Here is a 20671-nt window from a genome sequence, read left to right as displayed (position 1 = left end):
CCTGGTGGTCGTCGCAGGTTGCAGGTGCGGGCGCCAACCGATCATCACCAAGGTGAGGAGAAAGACTTGTTGTACTGTCTCGACTGTACCACCGTAGAGTTGAAGAGCTTGGGCCGTTCCCTGTTCCGCTCGGTTCGTGGCGTTCTGAAGCTATTCCTCATCGTGTTTGCTGCATATCGACGGGACACTCAGTCAAATCATGTTGTGCGTCTCGGGCTGGGGGTGGTGCGGTGAGCTCTGCCAATGGCCGAGAAAACTGGTCAAAAGTGGAGGAGAACTCGGCGGAGGTGGGATGAAGCAATCATTCACACGAGCCCAGCCCAAGCTCCTTCCATTTCAAGCAGCTTTGCTCCGTTGGTGAAGTGCAGAAAGGAAGAGCGCACGAAACTCTGTCCTTATCGCATTGGATGCAGAACAGTATAAATGAGTTTCAAGATGTCAGGCACATGCCGAATGCCATGATGCGAAACGCGGATGGTGAGGGAGAGGAGAGAGAATATGCGGTGAGTAAATGAAGGAGGCGAATTGTGCGACCACAATGGTGGGGCAGACTAGCCGAGGTGAACTTAATCTATCACGTGAATCCTTGGAGTTCTGCTCCTTCAATCTCTCAACGGTCACTGACTAGCTGCACCATTGCTTCATCCATTCTCCTTGTCATGAAGCATCCGAGAGCAAAGTATCAAGCCCTCAGTGCCTCTTGGAACTTACGGACAATTGGACCATGAGTTACCTGCCTCAGGCTATTGCATATCAGCTGCTTCAGCTGGTGGCGGCTTACCTGGTGGCCAGCGCTGCAGATCGTCTCTGTCAAGTCTTGGTGAGGCCTCGCCAATCTCTGTCACTGCTTCGTATTGAATGTTCCATGGTCTGCCCTTTTCACATGCGGTTATTTCGACGTCTTTGGACCAGGCAGTAAATCATAGTTGACGGCAGTTCCATCAACAACCCCCTAGTCGTGGCCTCGGAGCACGGAAAATTGTTTGTCCGTCTTCAGAGTTTCTTTCCTGGTGCATCATCAAGTACCGTATCTCAAAAAGTCAAAATTTATCTGTGGGGACAAACGGCAATATATCTGCGTCCAGTACATATACCGGGTATTCGCCGGCGACAGCACATATGGTGCCCATCTCCGAAGGCCAAGATCATCTTGGCAAACTTAGTAGAATCGTTAACTGTCAACCGTCATCTCCCAGGGATTAGCTTTCAGTACTTGAAATTTCGAGCGAACGAATGATGGTCTATAATCGAGCATATATTGCAGTAAGGTACAGCAAAGCGCTATCGTTCCAGCATTACTTCTAAAGCACATTGTCAACATGAAGCATGGTTTATGAGAAGGGTAACTCGCTCTTTCAAGTGACGCCGTGCTAGAGCCCGCCCCAAACATCGCAATGCTGTCTCAACTCATAAAATCTCGAGACGCATTAACGATATTTGAAATGAGGGGAACGAAAGTATATCGTTGTTGCAATAACATACAAATAAAACATTCATGAAACTCAATCAAACCAAGACCTCCGAATCATTTCGCGGCAGACAAGATTTCGACACCGTATCAAAGATTAGTCTACCATATGATACATTGACAACTTTTCCAAGTGCAAGTTTAAACATAAAGCTGTTCACACGTGCTAAAGTAATGCCTCGTTCCTCGATCCACAAGTAAAACAACGGTACCGTAGGACACGTGCACCTCATCGTCCCCAGCTTTCGCGCGCTTTACAAGCTGTCTCGAGGTCTCTGCCCCTCTCTCTCGCACCTCGCATATCCTCCTTCCTGAGCCTCTCCCTTCTCGGCCTCGCCCGTGATACTTATCCAGTGGGAGCTGGTGGCATTCAGACAGAGGCAAGGCCTGAAGTTCTGAGATATCCATCCACCAGGGGAAAATCTTCAAAATATGCGAGCTTTGAGGTTAAGGATGAGGCTCAAAATATCGAGCCTTGATCCTCTTATAGTATTAGAATCTTATGATTGAAAGCTGTGGCATCAAAAATCTTTTTTCGCCAAAAATCATAATAAGTCCTGAAATTTTCTTTTACCCTTTGTTCAAGTATACTATTCTTCTCGAACCCAAAGGCACGCTTCCCTCCAACTTAGCATAATATACAATCACAACTTCCTATCCCTTCACTAACTCTCTCTCTCTCTCTCTCTCTCTCTCTGTTTATAGATATCATCCCCAATACATAAACAAAGCCATCCCCCCATCCACCATCGCCACCCAATCAACCAATATGCAAAAGCTCACTCGACCACGTCGTCTCAAACGCCCCCGGAGGCAAGAACGCCATCGTCCTCAGAACCTCCACAACAATAAACACCCTCGCCGCAAAAAACAGCAGTACTCCTCCCACGAACAGAGTAGTAGAAACCCCCATCCCGGTATCCGACGCCGAGAACCGCGCCCCGCTAGGACTCTTCTCTCGCGGCGGCGGCGGGCGGAACTTTTTCCACGCGAGGATGACAACAGTAGCGATACCCCACGACGCCGGAACGAACGCCGGCACGAACGCAGCGGTGAAGATCGACGCCGCTTGCCACAACACCCGTTCCGCGGGGGTGGGAAAGGTGAAGTTCCACGCTAGGCAGTGGAAGCCTCCGAAGATGAGCACGGAGAATGCTGCGCCGGCGGAGAGAGCGACGACGCCGCCAGAGGAGGAGCCGTCCTCGGCGTGGATGGCGTTGTTTGGGATACAGACGTTCCGTCCTCGGTTCGTTAAATAGGACGCCGGGCCCATGTTCGCGAGCCGGTTCATCTCTGCGGCTGTTGCGTATCGTTTCGCGGGAATCGTGATGGTGGTTTGGACGTCTTTCGGTTTGTCTAGCAAGAGGGCATATGTGACGACGGTGCAGGCTGCGAAGGCGAGAGTCATGATTTCCAATTGGCTCGTTGCGATGCGGCGCGCTAGTCTCGAGACAAGTTGGATAAGAAACCAGATAATTTGGCCAACGGCTATAAGCTTCACGAAAACGTCGCTCTTGCTCCGGTCATTCAGCTCATCTTCTGAAACGTAAGGAAGCTCGGCGATGATTCCGAGCTTGAGGGCGAGTAGTAGCTGGCTCGCGTCCAGAATCCAAATATCGCCTTGGAGCGCGCGTAAGTTGTAAAGCCAGTCTATGTGCGAGATGAGAATTCTTCGTTTTTCCCAATCGTCGGGGAAATGTTTCAGGTTGATTGTCTCGAATGCTGTGGTAGCCAGCGCACAGTTCCTCTCGTCTGAATGCCAGGCGATCTCTCCGATGTGGCGTGACTGTCTTGTTACTGATCTTTGCATCCGTTCCACAGATAGAGGCTTGAAGCGTTTGTAGCGATCCAGATCTCTTTGGGTCAAGATAGGGAACGGCTGGGTTTCGTCTTCTTTGATAGATTCGACATACTCCTTGGCGGAAACTTGGGACTCTAGTATTGACAGGTCTTGTGGATGATCAGGAGTTGTGCTCGACGGATGACTTGCTATTGTCACAGGGGAAGCCGGCAGCTTTTGATTATGAGCTGAAACTCTTACTGACGCCGACTTTGAGCGTTTGATTCCCGGTTCATACATGTTGTTGCCATTCGTATGTTCTGAGACTGGCGTGCAATCGCATATACCAGAGGGCTGATTTGGAGGTCCTTGGCGCGTGATATCTTTTGGGGTATGGTTCGAAGGCCTAGTGGAATCCTCGGCCATGTGGCTTGACGTCGGACGCTCAGTTGCCTTAGAGTCGGCCATAGTTGAAGAAGGGAAGGAAATAGCAAAGCCACCCATATTCGCGAGATAGATGTGAGAACGGCTCCACTCATAAGGCTTAAAGCTGGCTTCGAGCGAAGCAACTGAACGATAATCGCTCCAAGCTTTTCCAAGGGCCCACTCTGGGGCAACTACATTCATCAACATCCACTTTATTTTTGTACATGTCCGGAATGAGGCTCGAACATATTTCTGAACTTTCGTTCGTGGAGTCGATTGCACCGGAATATTGAGATGGAGAATCGACCAAGTGCAGATGAGAAGCACACTAATACAGCTCCAGACGACATCGAATGTCCCTCGGACGTCAGGTGATGCGACGAAGGCTGTTCCGTCTGGGGGTAATGTACAATTGCTTTTGAACGAGTTCATGGCCTTGACTGATTGGCTCGGGCCATTAACCGGACTGGAGTTATACGCCGTATCGCCGATGGAATGAGTGTCAAAGCTCGCAATAGTTCATTGATGTGGTTCGTAGAAAGTTCTGTCAAAGTTCGAAATAGTTGTTTGACGAGGTTCAGCCTCCGTAAGGCTGTCCAAGCGCTCAGTGTTGCCTTCGGAAAACCAACATCATACTATTTCAAGGCAGCTCTTCAAGGGTACCTGGCGGCGATTGAAACAAAATACATGGTAAACTTCGCTTTTTTTTTCCCCTTGTGGCAAAAAGGTACAGTAATTTCCTAGGAAAATACCGGGATATTTGAAACTACTTGGATTATGCGACCAAATCCGGCTTTGATTATCGTGAATGTCAATTGCAAAAATGCACTTGGAACTTATTTATGCTCCAATTTATATTTGTTGTAAGAGTTTCAGAGCATAGCAATAAAATAGCACCAGAAATAATAGTAGATCTTACCGGAGGACCGAGCAATAGTCCGGGGGAGGACTGTACTGATGGACAGGTACCTTTGTAGCCCACGTTAGTCAGCGATGCCAACATCCACAAAGCTAGGTACGATCCACCTCAAACACAAAGCATAAATGTAACAACTCTTGAGCTCTGCGCCCGGCATTTTCATAGTGCACTTACACAGCCAATAACACTCAAAAACTTCTGTGGATACCTACAGCAAAAGACCTCCACCGGTACAGGCGTGCGGCTCCAGGTCTGAGATGAGAGAACTGCTTTAGTGGTAAAAAGATGAAGAGTCTCACACTATTTCTCCATCTAAGGTTGAATAATGAGATGCAGTGAACTACACAAATGACCTCGTATGTACTTCATAATCATAATCAGCCCGCCCAATTCCGGATCTCTCGGTGTCAACCTCCACCTCAATCACGAGTCTGACTTCAGCCCCCTCGCATCCAAGGACGAATAACATACGAATAAGCACAACAACCCTCTCACTCTCCCTCTCACATGGGGGCCAAAAAACCAACACCCATCAAATAAAACCCCAACGCCAAGCTTCTTCAACCCAAGATGGGACCAAATACGACATCAAAATCCAAGCGATGTCCTCCCCATCCCATTGGACGAACCCCAAAAAGCGCAGGAAGAACGACGCGTAACGACAGGATTTCTGGACACGAGGGACGAACGAAGGCGGGGAGGAAGGAAGGAAGGAAGCGAAGCCTTGCGAGAGGCTCTTTTTGCGCTCGTTCGTATTGAGAGGCGGGCGAAAAAGCTTATCAAGGTCCGAAGGATTGAGCAGATAACTCTATCTCGCAGCACAGTAGTAGCGACAACGCACGAAAGAAAGACAGACAGACAGACAGTCGGTGGCGAGTAACCGCCACCAGGACAAAAAAGGAATGGAATGGATGTCCCTGATGTTTGGATGCGATCGATGGCGGGTTTGATGTTCACTTGAAACGTGGAGAGGCAATGGGTGATGGCGCGTGGATGAATGGGATGTTGGGGTAAGTAGTGATGGATGGGTTTCTCGAACGGGGAGTGTTGCAGGAAGGAGAGGAGGGAAACGAAGATGTGGTGGCGGGTAAGTCGTTCTCAGGGGGGCTGAGAAGACGTGAATGATTGTGATGCAGCGGATTGTTTGGTCGACAGAGGCTCTTGGCAAAGATGATATTCGGAGTGTCGCTTCATTTTTGTACTGTATGGTCGTGTGCGAATTGAAGGAGGGCCGCGATAGGGTGTGGTGGTTGCTGGGACATCTTCAGTTCTCCGCAAGAGAGAGAGAGCAAGGGCTCTGCCGTGTGTATTTTTGGCCCTTGATGCGACGGTCCGGTCGTCAACGGCGTGCACCGCCAGGGGGTGCCCAAACCAAGATTCGGGGATGTGATGCGTTGGGACATGGTCGCCGTATTGGTCCAGCAGAACTGGGAAACGCGATGCACTGGCCAGAATAGTGATACACCTCCTCAATACAGTAGTATTTCATCACTCTGCAGCGTGCGCATAGGTACGGAGGAGTGGTGTAGCAATAGTCGCCTCCATGTCTGTATAGCGACGGAGAGGGATACGAAGTACATGCTATAGCCTCACTCACGCACTTGATTCTGAGGACGGTACTGCTCCCACTTCTCTGCCTCGTCCACGGCTCAGAGCTTCCCGTATCTTCTGTATTCTACCTAACTGCTGCATCGCATCTGCACCTCTTCAGCTCGTCGTGCTTCGATAAGACGGCGCCACGCTCGATTCTGCGCGGATCCAGACTGCTCCCGACTGTTCAGTGCGAGTGAGTGAGAGTGTTTCTTCCTGCACAGCCTCGCTGCCCCGATTGCGTCGCCAGTCCCCAGTCGCAGTCCCCAGCCCAGTGTCCGTCCAGCCAACCGACGAGCCAGGGTTCACTACACTACGTTTCCGTGTCCAATTATTGCCCTTCCAAGCCACTGCTGCATCCCATTACCCATTACCTGCATCATTCACACATCTTGCTTGCTTCTCCAGAGTCGCCCCAAAGGAACACAGATTCGCACAATCAGAGCCTTGAACATTTTACACATTACATGTCCATATTCGCCGCTGCACATCGAACATAATCCTTATTCGTGTCGTCTGCCAATTCCTCCTTCGCTCCGTCTGATTGTTTGGCCTGACAGGCAAGGGTGGGAAGGCCACAATCAAAACAAATACCAACATCTCTCCCACAACAGCCGTTTCAAGACAACCCAGCCTCCCACCACTCTGACACGAAAAAAAGGGTACACAACTCCGCGAACTCACCGTCCGAGAGCCTCACACGATCTGAACTCGACATCAGCTTGCCTTTTCCCTTTTCCCTGTCAATACCACCCCTTGGGGCTGTTGTTCCTATTACAACTGCGCGAATCTTATGCCGGCCTCACGATAATATCCTATTAACACACACACACACACACACCTTCTCCACTACGCCCAACACCAACATCCTTCCGCCCCTCCTCGAAACAAAACCAACGACGAGATAAGAGTTGGGTGTGCGCTGTTGACCGGTTGCGACACTTCACAACTCTCCTCTCCTCGTTCCCTCCTCTCTGCCGGCTGCTCTCCGCCTCACCACATCATCCGCGAGAATGGATCAGGCTGGCCATGCGCTGTTGGCTGCGAATCTGATCTACGCCAGAGCCAACACCACCAATGGCACCACCACCAATCCCGCGACGGCCTCGAGACCGCCCGTCTACAAGGCCATTGGAATATCGTTAGCAATTGCTTCGGGCGTGTTCATTGGGATATCGTTCGTGCTGAAGAAGATTGGGTTGTTGAAGGCCAACGAGAAATACAACGAGGCGGCCGGAGAGGGGTATTCATACCTCAAGAACAGCTTCTGGTGGACGGGCATGACGCTTATGATTATTGGGGAGATATGCAACTTCGTGGCGTATGCGTTTGTGGATGCCATTTTGGTTACGCCGTTGGGAGCCTTGTCGGTGGTCATCACGACGATTCTCTCTGCCATTTTCCTGAAGGAGCGATTGAGTATGGTGGGTAAGGTTGGATGCTTTCTCTGCATTGTCGGATCGGTGGTGATCGTTATGAATGCGCCGTCGGAATCATCTGCGGCGAATATCCAGGAGATGCAGCACTTTGTTATTTCGCCTGGCTTTCTGGTTTATGCTGGATTGATCATTGTGGGAGCTGTATTTACGGCGCTGTGGGCTGGGCCGCGATATGGAAAAAAGTCCATGCTGGTATATCTATCGATATGCAGTTTCATTGGAGGTCTGAGTGTGGTGGCTACGCAAGGTCTTGGAGCTGCTATTGTGGCTCAGATTGGAGGGACACCGCAGTTTAATCAGTGGTTCCTTTACGTTTTATTCGTATTTGTTATCACGACACTTGTAACAGAGATTATATATCTCAACGTAAGTTGCCTTGTTCAATTTAAAGATAATGTACTAACGACCAAACAGAAAGCACTCAATTTGTTTAATGCAGCATTGGTTACGCCTACGTATTATGTCTACTTCACGAGTTGCACGATTATTACCTCCGCCATCCTGTTCCGAGGTTTCAAAGGAACAGTTACATCCATCATTACCGTTGTTATGGGGTTCTTCATTATTTGTGCTGGAGTCGTCCTCCTTCAGCTTTCGAAATCTGCAAAGGATGTCCCTGATTCCGCCGTCTTTGCAGGAGACCTTGATCAAGTTCGAACCATTGCGGAACAAGAGCAACCAGAATCAGAACCCAAGGCAGATGCTATCAGAGGAGCAGCAGCTATCGTTAGAAGATTCTCCCAGACCAGACAGAAGATGGAGATGGCAGAAGCGAGGAGGTTACACGAAGAGAAGCAAGCAGATCTCGAACCCATTGGAGAGAACGAGCAAATCGAATGGGACGGTCTAAGAAGACGCAGAACAACAATTGGTACCAACCCCAGTATCCGTTCTCGAGGAAACACAACCCCATTCCCACCGTTCGAGACTCCTCACACAACGACCATGCAATCACCCCAAATGCATCCTCCTCTCGGCATGTCCCGGTTCCCCTCAGATTCAGACTCAGATCATGACGAAGAAGACCGCCCAGGGACCGCTTCCACCATGGGCTTCTTTGGTCGAGCTAAATCCATAATCGGCGGACCAGGCTCCCGCCGCAGCACAAACCAGCCTCAAGTCCAAAGCCCCATGCATCCCGTCCCCTTAACCGAGATCTCCATCCCAGCCTACAAAGGCGGCCAAGACGGCAACGACACAGCTTATTACGGCCACGAACCCGATGGCGGAGACCACCGATACGGTCTCCCCTCTCAGCTGAAGACCGAAGCAGACCACCGAGACCGCCACATCACCATCGTCGACGATATCAACGACCAACGCACCGGCAGCCGAGGCTCGAGTCTGCATCCTTCGTCCGTGGGCCCAACTCCACCACCTCATTCCGCTCGTCGTCAGTTCTCGTTCCAAAACGTGTTTAGGAAGGGTCAATCGCAGGCTGTACCACCGCACGACGAGACGGCTCATCAGCCGCAGAGCCGGAGTCCGATGATCCGGAAGGGGTTGTCGGCGAGGAGAGGGAGTCATAGTTCGGCTGTCAAAGGCGCTACCGAGGAAGAGAGACTGGGTTTGGTGAAAGGAGACACGAATTCAGGGCGTCAACCCGTTGCGTTGGAGAGTTACGACGACGAAGAGGAAGAAGAAGAGGAAGAAGACGAGGATTACGCGCGGTATATGGAGGATAAAGCTCGAGGGAGTCCAAACCGGGGCGGGAAGAGAGATTTAACACCGCCGAGGAGAGACGAGAAGGATGAAGAGGCCGGCATGGCGTTAGGGAGAGAGCAAGAGGAGCGGTATTATGAGGAGCAGAGGCGGAAGTTCGAGGCGGGAAGAGGGAGAGGGAGAGGACTGCCTCCGCCGCCGTTTGATGAGGGGCCTGGTCGTGATGGAGGGGCGGGCGCTTTTATTTGATTGATTGATTGATTGATACCCGGGTGAGTTTATGAGCACACAGGCGAGCGCCGGAGACAGAGAGACGGGGTACATGATGGCATGGGATGCGAATGGTATGAAACGTACTTAATGAATGACTCACGCAGAAACTGTACTATAGATACATACATATGAATGCATGCACGCATGCATGGTTGCATGAACGACTGACTGGCTGGGGGGGAAGGGCGGGGTTTTGTATATTAGAATTGGAAATGGAAATAGGAACGAAATGAAATGAAATGAAATGCAACGCAACACTTTGGGTTTATGTTCGCACATAGATATTTCCGATGTTAATGTTTTCCTTCCTAAGTGGGATTTTTTTCTTCTTCTTTTTTTTGGGGGTTTCTTTGGTTTTCTTGTTGTTGTTGTTGTTGTTGTGAGGCTTTTGTGGAAGCAAGGCTTCGATGTATAGTATGTACGGTAAGTCCTTTTTGGTTTTCTCTTGGTCCCTTTTTGGATTCTGATGCGGAGGAATGGGGTGCTTATTTTGGATAGCTAGGTAGCATTTGAAAAAAGCCGAGAATGAAGCTTGGTGATATATATCTTGATTGCGTGGTTGGAAGGAAGGGAGGGAGGGATATAGTGTCCCCTATCTACCCTATATAGTTGGGGATACGAGGCTTTGCAGGAGCGAGGGGGAATAAGGGGGAAGAAAGAAAGGGCGGTTGGGTGGATGATGTAGATTGTTGGGGAGGTAGTAGGGTTGAGAAGTTCTGTAGAGAGAGAAAGACACAGGTGTTTCGAGATAGACAGGGGGTGGGTATGTATTGTATTGCTGAAGGGGATGGAGAGTAGGTAGGTAGGTAGGTAGGTAGGTAGTTATCGGGGAGATGGGCGAGTTGTAGCTCTCGAGCGATGTTTTGTTTCCGTGTCTCTGAAAAGAGGGGGAAAAATCTCTTCGATGCTTGATAAGCGCTGAGGTTACGCCGATGATGATGATGTTGGGAAGGATGAGGGATGTGTAAGTAAATACCGCTTTTTGGTGTTTTGAGACTGGATTCGGTAGAGGATTTAGAAGGGGAGGGATTAGTTGAGAGGGATACAGCGGGGGGTTGAGAATGATGATGATGTGAAGAGAGAGAAGGAATTGGGGTTCAGTGTTGGGGGAGGGAGGTGTATGAGATTCGTGTATGAGAGTCAAGTATACGACATGACAACGCGGAGAGGCTTTGAAGAGTGATAGCCGTGTTATAGACTTCCAATATCGCTGCCACATTGAGAGAGCTTGATGCTGTCCTTTGCGATTTGGATCTGTGGTGCCACCGTGCCGTTTCTGGCGGACCTTATGGCAATGAAACTATTAGGTTACAATGACAACCTAATAAACACAAGAACTTCGAAGCACAAGCGAGCTGCTGAGGTGGGAACTTGAACCCCTGAAGCTAGCCGCAACCGAGCCAGACTATGACGACATTGAGGCCACACTATATATTTCGTATTTCCTTTTCGGACATACGTTGAATTTCCGAGTCTCAAGAAGCATTTTTCTTCTTCAAATCCTTTAGACATGAACAAAGATGAAACTAAACGATCAACGAAAAAGTCATGACGAGATTCCGGAAACACTTTCGTATTCCTCTCTCCACATACGATGAGAGCTTCAAAATTCAATATTATATATACCATCCTCATCTCTATAACATGAGACTCTCTCCAAGATGAATACACTCAAAAACCAAATCAAAATGTCCACACCCACAAACCTCAAAGTCCTCATCTCCGGCGCCGGCATCGCCGGGCCGTGCCTCGCCCACTGGCTCTCTCGCACCCATCTCTCCCCCTCCATCACCATCGTCGAACGCTCACCCTCTCCCCGCCTCACAGGCCAATCAATCGATATCCGCGGCCCCGCCATCGACATTGTCAAGCGCATGGGCTTAGAAGACGCCGTTCGCGAGAGACATACCACGGAAGAGGGGACGCGGATGGTGCGTTCGGATGGGAGGTCTTTTGCGCAATTTGAAACCGGGGAGACGTTCACGGCTGAGTATGAGATTTTGAGGGCGGATCTTTCGCAGCTTTTTCTGGAGGCGACGCAGAGGTTGGGGAATGTGAAGTATGTTTATGAGGATTCTGTTCAAGCGCTGGAACAGGGGGAGAAGGGTGTTGACGTGACGTTTAATGGAGGTTCGAAGGAGAGATTTGATTTGGTCGTTGCAGCGGATGGTTCAACGTCTCCGACTCGATCGATGATCCTGGATGAGCATGTGTTGAGGGATAGTTATAACTTCCTTGGCCAATATATAGCTTTTTTCAGTATCCCGAGTCAAGCAAACGATACAAAGATGTGGCATTGGTACAACATCCCCAAAGGCCTTGCCATTATGACGCGCCCGCATCGAACTTCGAAGACGATAGGTGCATATCTATGCATCACAACTTCAGCCCGCGGGAAGCGGGATCAGGTTGTTGAGGAAGCTTTAGATAGCGGAACGGAGGAAACTAAGGAAATGCTACACTCGTACTTCGAGAACACAGGTTGGGAAGCAAAGCGAGTTCTGGACGGGATGGATACAGCAGACGATTTCTACATGAGCCGCGCTGCGCAAGTCAAGCTGCCGAAATGGACAAACGGACGCGCCGTACTGCTGGGAGATGCAGCGCACGCGACGTTTGGTGTGGGGACGAGTCTTGCTATTGAAGGAGCTTACTTGTTGGCGGGAGAATTGGGGAAGATTGAGAGTAGTGAAGATGTTCCAAGGGCTCTGGAGAAGTTTGAAGGGGTATTTAGAGAGCTGTATAAGACGATGGAAGACCTTCCGCCGGGGTTTCCGCAACTTGCGTTCCCGCAGACGGCGTGGGGATTATGGGTTAGGGATACGTTGTTGTGGTTTGTGAGTAAGACGAAGTTGTATAAGCTGCTTAAAGAGGATTCGGGGATGGATTGGAAGATGCCGAGGTATGATTGGAGAGATGTTTGAGGAAGGGATGAGTGTTGTTTTGTGTAAAGGGTTCAAGGGAGAAATGGGACGGAATTCCGTTATACAGGTGTTATATATTACATAGAGCTATATAATTGATGTCAACAGCTCCAATTAAAGCAAAGAAGACCCCTCTTGGTCACCGCGAGAAAGAACCTAGCGGGATCGACTACCGGTACCTAATTGGAGCGAATGCGAAGATGCGAATACGAAGTTGAATTGAACCTTGGCAGTGACGTGCGCTTACCACTTCAATTCCACGCTTTTTTCGAGATAGATGTTGATGAAATAGCAAAGTTGTGCTGAAAGTTGTTCTGGAGAATATTGAGACAGGCACTCTTGATGAAGAATCGAAACGCCACGGTTTGCCTTTTGGGAGCCACGATAAGCAAAGGGACCAAAGGCAGTTCTTACATGGGGCTGCTTTACCAGGGCTCAGTAGGGGTACCGGTACTAGATCTTATTACCGGCATTCTGGTTTTAAGGGTCCATCACGGTCTGGAATGCCTCCAGTAACGATGACAGATCTGAAATGAAGCATTTGATGTGAAAGTATGCTAAAGGCTGTAAAACTTAATCGTACATACGAGAGATCCTCTTTCCTGGTTGTGCGATCACTAAGCTTCTGACTGCATCAACGTACAGACATATGATCCATGGTATGCAGTAATTTGGAATGATATTCAGCAAGAATCTCCTCTTTCAGACGGTACCTCGGAGCGGTAGCGAGCAAACAGGTCGCCCCCTATTCTAAGCGAGGAAGTTTCTCCGAACCTCCCCGTGCCCCACCAATCATGAGCCTTTTATCCCTGGACTAAGGAAAGCTTTTCTCGCATGCAACTCGGAAACATGCACTCCACAATTCGGACTCGCACTCAAAAAACACCCCGCATCCCTACAAGGTGACGATCATTGCTATGCACAACACAGTTCAGATGCTGCCAACAACAATTCTAAGTTTTGCTATAAAGACTTCACATTCCTACATCATGGTTGGGTCTTCAGCAGCTTCATTTGCTCCCGTCTCTCATTACCCCCATTTCCTTGTTCATCATGCCCTCCAAACTCGCCCTTGTCCTCGCAGCAGCGACTTTCGCCTCCGCGCAAAACATCACGGTTGCAAATCTGACTACAGGCGCCAATTGTGCCTGTACCGAACTGGCGGCTACCTACGGCGATTTGGTGATAACGTCGAATGCATCGACTTATACAGCTGAGGCGACTGATTATTGGGATATCCGAGCTGATTTGCTGCCGGGTTGTATCTTCATGCCTACCGATGCGGACCAAGTTGCGTGAAGACGTTTGTGAGCTGTGGTACGCAGTTTGCTGTTAGAGGAGGAGGACACATGAATGTACGTCTCTAACCCCCACCCAGAGTCAAAATTTTGACTCCCCCACAGTTCCCCGGCTCCAACATCAATGGCGGTGTCCTCTTAGCCCTGAACAACATGACCACCATCACAATCGCCGCTGACAACAGCACCTTCGACGTTTCGCCCGGAAACCGCTGGGTCGACGTCTACGAGGCTCTCACTCCCTACGGCTTGTACGCAATCGGCGGCCGTCTCAAAACCATTGGCGTCCCAGGTCTCGAGCTCATCGGCGGCTTCCACTACCTGATCAACAAATACGGCTATGCAATGGACAACGTGCTCTCCTACGACGTTGTCCTCGGAAACGGCACCCAAGTAGTCGTCAACTCAACTTCCAACCCCGACCTCTTCTGGGCCTTGAAAGGCGGTGCTAACAACTATGGCATCGTGACGAAATTCACGGTTATAGCTCTCCCGATCCCGTATATCAGTACCACGATCCAGACGTTCAACGAATCTGCTGTTCCGGCTTTCATTGATGCCACGGCTAACTTTGCGGCGAATAATCCTCCGGATATAGCTGCTGGGTCTGTGATCAGTATTACGTACAACCAGACGACTGGGGAGATTGTGCCGAGTTTGTTGGGTGTGCAGGAGGGGACTGAGTCGCCCCCATCTCGATTTGCAAATTTCTCGGCTATCCCATCGACGTTGGCGTTGAATAATGTGTTGACGCCAATCGAGTGGCATTCGCAGCTCGATCCGCCGAATCAGATGTTTCGGTAATGCCTCTCCCTTGTTTTTCTCGGGAGGAATTCTGCTAACGGAGTCAGTGTACAATTCGCTAGCAAGACGATGAAGCCCAATTCGACGCAACTTTATCAAATTTACGAGGCTTGGAAGAGCGCCTTGGAAGACGTTAGTGATGTCGAGGGACTCGTCCCGACGTTCGTTATGAATACTATGCCTGCGTCCGCTGCGAGCGTTGCGATGACGAACGGGGTTGGTAATACGTGGGGTCTCGATGATACTCAATCTTATATCAGTACGCGTCCTTCTTTCTCCTTCTGCCCTTTGTTTTTGCATGCTAACGTCTCAACCAGTCTTCCAATACTCCACGGGCTGGGCCAACGCATCAGACGATCTTCGCATGTTGAACTGGGCGAGCAAAATGCTTGATTACTGGCACCTACAGAACCAGGAGTTGGAATTAGCGTCCGAATTTGTCTATATGGGTGATGCGGGAGACTTTCAGGATCCGTTTGCCGGGTTTCCGTTGGAGAATGTGCAGAAGATGAGGGAGATTAGGGATGTGTATGATCCGTTGGGGACGTTTAAGAGGTTGAATTGGGGTGGATTTAAGCTGGGAAATTAGAGAGTGGTTGAAGGTGTCTGTGGAGATGGAGGGTGTATGCTGGCTGCTTTGTTTGAGTAGGGTAGGAGACCTAGATGGTGCAACTAATTTGAAAGTTGCTCCTTTCCGGCCAATGTTGGTCGATTCATGACGAAATTTCTTGTAAATACAAGCCTTGAAATAACATATTCGCTATTTTGATACCGTCTTTTCATAAAATTCAGAGTATGGTTTCGTTGATTAAATGTAGCCATACTTGCGCCCGAAGTGTAGTTGAATTCTTGGCTTGTTCTTCAGGTAATTCAAAGTTGTTGCTGTGGCGATGAACTTTCAACAGGCAGGTTAGGATTCAAGCATCAGTGCCGAGATAAGTTATTCGATAGCAGTGAGATTAACAATTCAAATGCAGGCAGTAATTTTGGCTCTTTATACCTTTTTTCTTGCGTGAGGTGGGCGATGGCGGGGTAATAGCGGGGTAATTATTTGAATCTTGCAGCCTTCGACCCAACTGAAAGAACAAAGACTATCCCAGCTATTGCATAAAATTGCTATCAGATTCTGTAAGACCATCAGTTGAGGAGTTTTAATCTTTCGCATTCATATATTTCAGTCGGTCATACTAGTCAAGCATCCTGTATCAGCCTTAACCTTCCCACAGACAGAGCACGTCGGCATCTCAAAAATGCCGCTTTACTGAACACTTTTCTTATTATTGTTCGGCCTTTTCTTTGATCAGTTAGGCTTCGACTCAGGCTCTTCTTTGGCGGGCCTCTCGTGTAATCGGTGACCTAACGAGGCGCAGCATTGCCGCCTTGCGCAATCACGGCGGGCCTCTTGTTGCCTCGTTTCTCAACTCTGTGGTTGGCTGGAATTTTGCGAAATGATGTTGTACACGTGCCGTGAGGCCCGCCGTTTCTGCCACTATATAGCAAATTCCCCAGTCGAGGCTCCCGAAAAAAACGACCGTTCCCATCTAGTATCGACAGCTTCTTGCTGCTTCCTATCATAATTAAAACTTCATATAAGCTTACGCAATAACAAGTCTCATCACAGCATAGCACAGCCAAACCAAACGATACTTCCACCGATATTGTACCAGCCACAATCAGCGAGTGAAATCCTGACACAGGAGCCTGTACTATGTACGTCCAAGATAATATCGTCGAGCCTATGCGTGCCAGAATTAATTTAAGTTCGTCTTAGGAAGACCGCGATGTCATCTTCTAAGATGAGATTTGCCCTCTTCGATCCGTCGCAGTATCATCCGGATACGATGGTTGAGTAGGTTTTGGTCGTCCATGATTTTGAGCTCAATTCTCATCTCGTTGAAATAGAAAACCACCTTTCCAACACCACCTTTGGACATGTGGCCATCGCTGTTCTTCCGACTACGGCCGCTGATTGCTTCGGTGCCGGGTTCGAATCACTTTGCCAACCAATGGCAAAGCGAATCACGCAGCTTCATCCTCGCTACACTTCCACCCTTTCAACCTCTCTCCCCCCATCTGGAGAAACCGCGCGACAACAAATTTCTCCAAAGAATTACTGCTATTTGCTTCACAGCATCTCCCCTGCCAAACAACAACTTCTGCGCTTCGCAGCACTTTCTTTACAATATTCTCAGTGTTTCGTACCGAGAGCAAAACACGTATTGCTCTTGAGTCACTACCTTAGATTTTTGTGCATTATCTAGGCTGTACTTTGCTTTGTCGGTTCGGTTGGGTCGGTGTTGGTTCATTTGCATTTCTATGGATCCTAGTCTCGTGTTCATCATGAACAGACCTCATCCTCTATTTGGCTTTCATGGAGTCGTGGCGATTGGTTACTATGGCGTTGGCTACTCCTGGATAGGTTGGGCATCGGCTTGGTTGGATTCTCGGTTTCGTTCTCGATGGCGTTTCATGTGTCTTGATTTCTTGGTCTCCTTGCTTTCGGGAACTTCGGGGCGCGCAACGATGTTTTTGTTTTACTTACTTTCAAAAAATGACCTGAGTACTGTCGATAAACTGCTAATTTCTGCTAACTTGGTTTACCAAAACACAGCAAGCAAAAAAATACGCAAAACAGAAAACGAAAAAACAGTTCTCAACAAGCGGAATTGTCCCCTTGTTGACGATATCCGCTCAGCATGGAACACAACACTTTTGATCCGTTCGACTTCCTCGAACAGAACCCTATTGACCCTGTCAACTTTATTGACTCATACACTACACCGCTCACCTTCGACCAAACAACAAACCATTTTGAGAACTACCGGGTCTCAGATGACCTATTATACACCAATGATTTCTCCCTATGGGGTAACCAGATGGACAGAAATTTGGGCATGTCTTTACAGAGAGACTGTTCACCTTGCGAACCTTACTCAAGTTCAAACTTCATGACCTATGACGATTTTACCAGTGACTCCATGTCATTGATCGACATGGAACGATTAATATCTACATCGCCTGGACTTCAGTCCTCGCCAGCTATATCACAGCAACAACCTTCTGTGAGCAGTGCTAGTCTTTCAGACTCGTCGCCATCTAGGAGTGACCAAACTGCAATCTCTCCAGAAGAATCGCCGAGACAGTCTCTGGGTGCCTCTTCCTCTGACGTGGAGTGGACTTGCAGACACTGTGCCCGAAGCTTTACCAAGAAATACCTTCGAACGTACGTTCACTATTTGATCCTCACCAGACCATGTCTTCCATGATCCATATCAATCTCACCTCAGCCATAACGATCGCTAACAGTGAAGTAGGAAACATGAACAAGTGCATACAAAGCCAATCCTCTGCCCACTAGCACCAAGATGCCAACATCGCACGGCCATGAAACGAGATATGAGACGACACGTAGCTGTCCATCACGCTGGAGACAACGCTGTGAGTTCTCCAGTGTCAGCGCAGAGTTTCACGTGTGATGTAAGTGGATGCCGATATGAGCATACCGGGTTTAAGAGGAAGGATCACTTGACGAGACATATTAGGAAGGTCCATGCAAGATTGGTACCTTGAGGCTTCGGGCAGCTTCTTTCATTTGTACTGGGAAGGGTTCGGGCTGGCGTTGATTGATTTTATGGTCTTGTAGTGTTTGGTACGTGTTGGAAGGGTTGAGCAGGTGTCATAAGAGCACAATACTTTTGTGTTCTATAAGCATTACCACACCAGTTAGCAAAGGTTTGCGAGTGTAGTACAGACGAGAAGTAATTAAGTTTTCATTAACACATGATATCGCCATCACTCTTTCGAGAATCGAAGCTACGGCTTCTTCTCTCCCCAAAGCAAATCGATCTCTTTGCCTTCCATCCAATCATGCATCGCATCATACATCTCAAAGAACCCCTCATTATTCATCGTCGCAAGGTTCTTCAGCACAGGATGCCCAATCATATGCTGCGCCACAGCCAAGTACTGATACCCTTCTGTCTTTCAGCTACTTGTTTCCAGGACTGGACTTTCAAAGTCTCTTGGGTCACGTGCATCTCAGTGGGTTTCAACGCTTGAGGATTCATCGTTGAGTCCGAAGAGTGAATCTTGATACTGTTAATCTCCGATTAACAAACTCGTTCTCCCATTTTGTTGCACATCGCAACTTACAAAGCCCGACGCTAAAACCCGCTTTCGAGATTTCAACCATCACCTCTTTGCTATACACTAACTATTTGATCTTATCTGTATTCGAGCCACTTAAAGTTCCATGAAATCTGGTGGAGGAATGACGTACGATAGCGCTTCTGTAAGCAGAGATGATAGAGATCGGCGGATGATAGTCAAATTGGTTGTTGGTGAATACAGGAGCATTGCGATATATTACTTGGTAGGCGAGACATACCTGATCAGCAGTGAGTTACCAGCATGACATCATTAAGCGTAATAAAAAAAATTGTGAATTTCTGCCTCATTGAGCATGTGATAGATGAAAAATTTCAAGTAGCAAAAGGACAATTCAAGTTCTAAATTGATAAAATGTTCAATTTTTAATGGTATCTCCCTAAGCCCACAACTTTTGATGCCAAGGTTATGCTAAAGATATGTAATACAAGAAGATGAATATGATAAGTGCTCAGACTCTGAGAAGTTTGGCAGAAGAGACAAAGCCACAGCCTGTCTTTCCCGCTTGAGTCTGAGCTCCCAACCCAGAGCAGATGCCAGAAGGTCCCGCGCAGCAGGTACTCTGACAGTCCGCACCACTCAAGCATTGCCCACCAATGAACTGAGTTCCCTGTCCATTCCCCACATTCTTGGCTCCCGCAGGATCAAAAGCTGGGCCTCCCTTTGACGCCGTGCTCGCGGCACTTGTGCTTGAAGCCACAGGCGCCGCTGCACTTGCACTGCTAGCTGTGTCCGCACCAGCGTTCGATGCCGAGCCAGAAACGAATCCGCATCCAGTCTTTCCAGCCTGAGTTTGCGCGCCAAGTCCAGAGCAAATCCCCGACGGGCCAGCACAGCACGTGGACTGGCAATCAGCACCGCTCAGACATTGACCGCCGATAAATTGCTGTCCAGCTCCATTGCCAACGTTCTTTGCTCCAGCGGGGTCGAATGCTGGTCCACCGTTCGCCGGAGTAGTTGAAGCTGCACTGGTTCCCGAAGCAGCAGCAATATTGGCTCCTGCAACTGCACTGCTCACTGCGACCACAGCACTTGAGCTGGACGATCCTCCAAATCCACAGCCAGTCTTGCCGTTTTGTGTTGAGGCTCCAGGACCAGAACAGATTCCTGTAGGATTCGCGCAGCAGGCGCTTTGGCAGTCTGCATCGCTGAGACACTGACCGCCGATGAATTGAACGCCTGCTCCGTTGCCGACATTCTTGGCTCCTGCTGGATCGAATGGAGGAACGGCAGAGACAAGGAGAGAGACTAGTAGATATTAGTACTTGTAGTCATTGACAAGATGCAGATACTGACAGTTGAAAAGAGCAGCGATGGTGAAAGCTTTCATGTTTGCGGTTGTGAGAGAAATTGTAAAAGATTAAAGTATAATATTTGTTGAAGATTTCTAGCTTTCGAAGTGAAGAAGCTGTAAATAATCGTTGTCAAGGAATGTGAAAGCGCCTGGCTTGATGCTGAAGATGCAAAGAGAAGATGTTTGGAAAGACTTGCTTGTGAGGAACAAACACAAAGTTCCAAGAAACGGGAGTAGTTCTTATATGATGCCATGATCGTCAATACGAGGATCATCATCCCGTTGAAACTGAACGCTGGTAAACAGGATCGACCGAAACTGGAGGAGTTGCCCAAAACAATCGTCCGATCATTATGCGCGGCACTTCATCCCAGTCCTGATCTTTTGACCCGAGCTGAAGGATGCCATCTGAAGTAGAGAGCTGAGCCACGTTTGAAGATAAGATGGCTAAACTTCAGATCAGTTTACTACATACTAGCGCGGGAGCGCGCCGAGGGTTGTGTATGGAGCAACTCTGTTATGCCCGACACAGGATCTGCACCAGATGCCGCTTACTTGACCGAACTCCTGTATCGCAATCAGATAACTTTCGTGATTGCGCTAATTGATCCATGATTTAGCGCCTCA

At 48.9% G+C, this 20671-nt stretch overlaps 6 protein-coding genes across 6 annotated transcripts; 4 read left to right on the top strand and 2 right to left on the bottom strand.

Moving 5' to 3' along the window:
* Nucleotides 1-2228: 2228 nt before the first annotated feature.
* On the bottom strand, nucleotides 2229-4106 carry LY89DRAFT_585846 (uncharacterized protein; the record flags this gene model as incomplete). Its single annotated transcript, XM_018209344.1, has 2 exons — nucleotides 2229-3088; nucleotides 3692-4106. The coding sequence occupies 2 exons, from the start codon at nucleotides 4104-4106 to the stop codon at nucleotides 2229-2231; spliced, it is 1275 nt and encodes a 424-aa protein (XP_018071330.1).
* Nucleotides 4107-7101: 2995 nt separating this feature from the next.
* Nucleotides 7102-9548, top strand: LY89DRAFT_68642 (DUF803-domain-containing protein). The gene is made up of 2 exons (XM_018215282.1): nucleotides 7102-7988; nucleotides 8037-9548. The coding sequence occupies exons 1-2, from the start codon at nucleotides 7197-7199 to the stop codon at nucleotides 9531-9533; spliced, it is 2289 nt and encodes a 762-aa protein (XP_018071329.1). The 5' UTR covers nucleotides 7102-7196; the 3' UTR covers nucleotides 9534-9548.
* A 1526-nt stretch (nucleotides 9549-11074) lies between these two features.
* LY89DRAFT_782201 (flavo protein monooxygenase) lies at nucleotides 11075-12569 on the top strand. Its single transcript, XM_018222556.1, has one exon. It carries the CDS (start codon nucleotides 11219-11221, stop codon nucleotides 12479-12481), a length of 1263 nt encoding a protein of 420 aa, XP_018071328.1. The 5' UTR covers nucleotides 11075-11218; the 3' UTR covers nucleotides 12482-12569.
* A 955-nt stretch (nucleotides 12570-13524) lies between these two features.
* Nucleotides 13525-15527, top strand: LY89DRAFT_782200 (FAD-binding domain-containing protein). Its single transcript, XM_018222555.1, has 4 exons — nucleotides 13525-13776; nucleotides 13860-14579; nucleotides 14631-14842; nucleotides 14901-15527. Exons 1-4 carry the CDS (start codon nucleotides 13535-13537, stop codon nucleotides 15170-15172), a joined length of 1446 nt encoding a protein of 481 aa, XP_018071327.1. The 5' UTR covers nucleotides 13525-13534; the 3' UTR covers nucleotides 15173-15527.
* A 1519-nt stretch (nucleotides 15528-17046) lies between these two features.
* Nucleotides 17047-18206, top strand: LY89DRAFT_68601 (uncharacterized protein). Its single transcript, XM_018215187.1, has 2 exons — nucleotides 17047-17806; nucleotides 17898-18206. Exons 1-2 carry the CDS (start codon nucleotides 17280-17282, stop codon nucleotides 18151-18153), a joined length of 783 nt encoding a protein of 260 aa, XP_018071326.1. The 5' UTR covers nucleotides 17047-17279; the 3' UTR covers nucleotides 18154-18206.
* A 900-nt stretch (nucleotides 18207-19106) lies between these two features.
* Nucleotides 19107-20577, bottom strand: LY89DRAFT_707360 (uncharacterized protein). The gene is made up of 2 exons (XM_018217602.1): nucleotides 20047-20577; nucleotides 19107-19998 (listed from the first exon to the last, which is right to left on the bottom strand). The coding sequence occupies exons 1-2, from the start codon at nucleotides 20078-20080 to the stop codon at nucleotides 19202-19204; spliced, it is 831 nt and encodes a 276-aa protein (XP_018071325.1). The 5' UTR covers nucleotides 20081-20577; the 3' UTR covers nucleotides 19107-19201.
* Between the last annotated feature and the right edge of the window lie 94 nt (nucleotides 20578-20671).

This window comes from Mollisia scopiformis, assembly GCF_001500285.1.
Source record: "Mollisia scopiformis unplaced genomic scaffold LY89scaffold_12, whole genome shotgun sequence".
Taxonomy (NCBI): domain Eukaryota; kingdom Fungi; phylum Ascomycota; class Leotiomycetes; order Helotiales; family Mollisiaceae; genus Mollisia; species Mollisia scopiformis.
The sequence above is the reverse complement of the archived record's forward strand: the minus strand, read 5'-3'. Positions and strand labels throughout refer to the sequence as shown.

Excerpts from the sequence above, each read along its gene's own strand:
- LY89DRAFT_68601 (XM_018215187.1), top strand. The coding sequence starts at position 17,280 with ATGGAACACAACACTTTTGATCCGTTCGACTTCCTCGAACAGAACCCT. Across the intron at positions 17,807-17,897 it reads ACCAAGAAATACCTTCGAAC|GAAACATGAACAAGTGCATA; the intron begins GTACGTTCACTA and ends ACAGTGAAGTAG.
- LY89DRAFT_68642 (XM_018215282.1), top strand. The coding sequence starts at position 7,197 with ATGGATCAGGCTGGCCATGCGCTGTTGGCTGCGAATCTGATCTACGCC. Across the intron at positions 7,989-8,036 it reads CAGAGATTATATATCTCAAC|AAAGCACTCAATTTGTTTAA; the intron begins GTAAGTTGCCTT and ends ACGACCAAACAG.
- LY89DRAFT_782201 (XM_018222556.1), top strand. The coding sequence starts at position 11,219 with ATGAATACACTCAAAAACCAAATCAAAATGTCCACACCCACAAACCTC.
- LY89DRAFT_782200 (XM_018222555.1), top strand. The coding sequence starts at position 13,535 with ATGCCCTCCAAACTCGCCCTTGTCCTCGCAGCAGCGACTTTCGCCTCC. Across the intron at positions 13,777-13,859 it reads ACCGATGCGGACCAAGTTGC|AGTCAAAATTTTGACTCCCC; the intron begins GTGAAGACGTTT and ends ACCCCCACCCAG. Across the intron at positions 14,843-14,900 it reads TGATACTCAATCTTATATCA|TCTTCCAATACTCCACGGGC; the intron begins GTACGCGTCCTT and ends CGTCTCAACCAG.
- LY89DRAFT_707360 (XM_018217602.1), bottom strand. The coding sequence starts at position 20,080 with ATGAAAGCTTTCACCATCGCTGCTCTTTTCAACT. Across the intron at positions 19,999-20,046 it reads CATCGCTGCTCTTTTCAACT|TCTCTCTCCTTGTCTCTGCC; the intron begins GTCAGTATCTGC and ends AATATCTACTAG.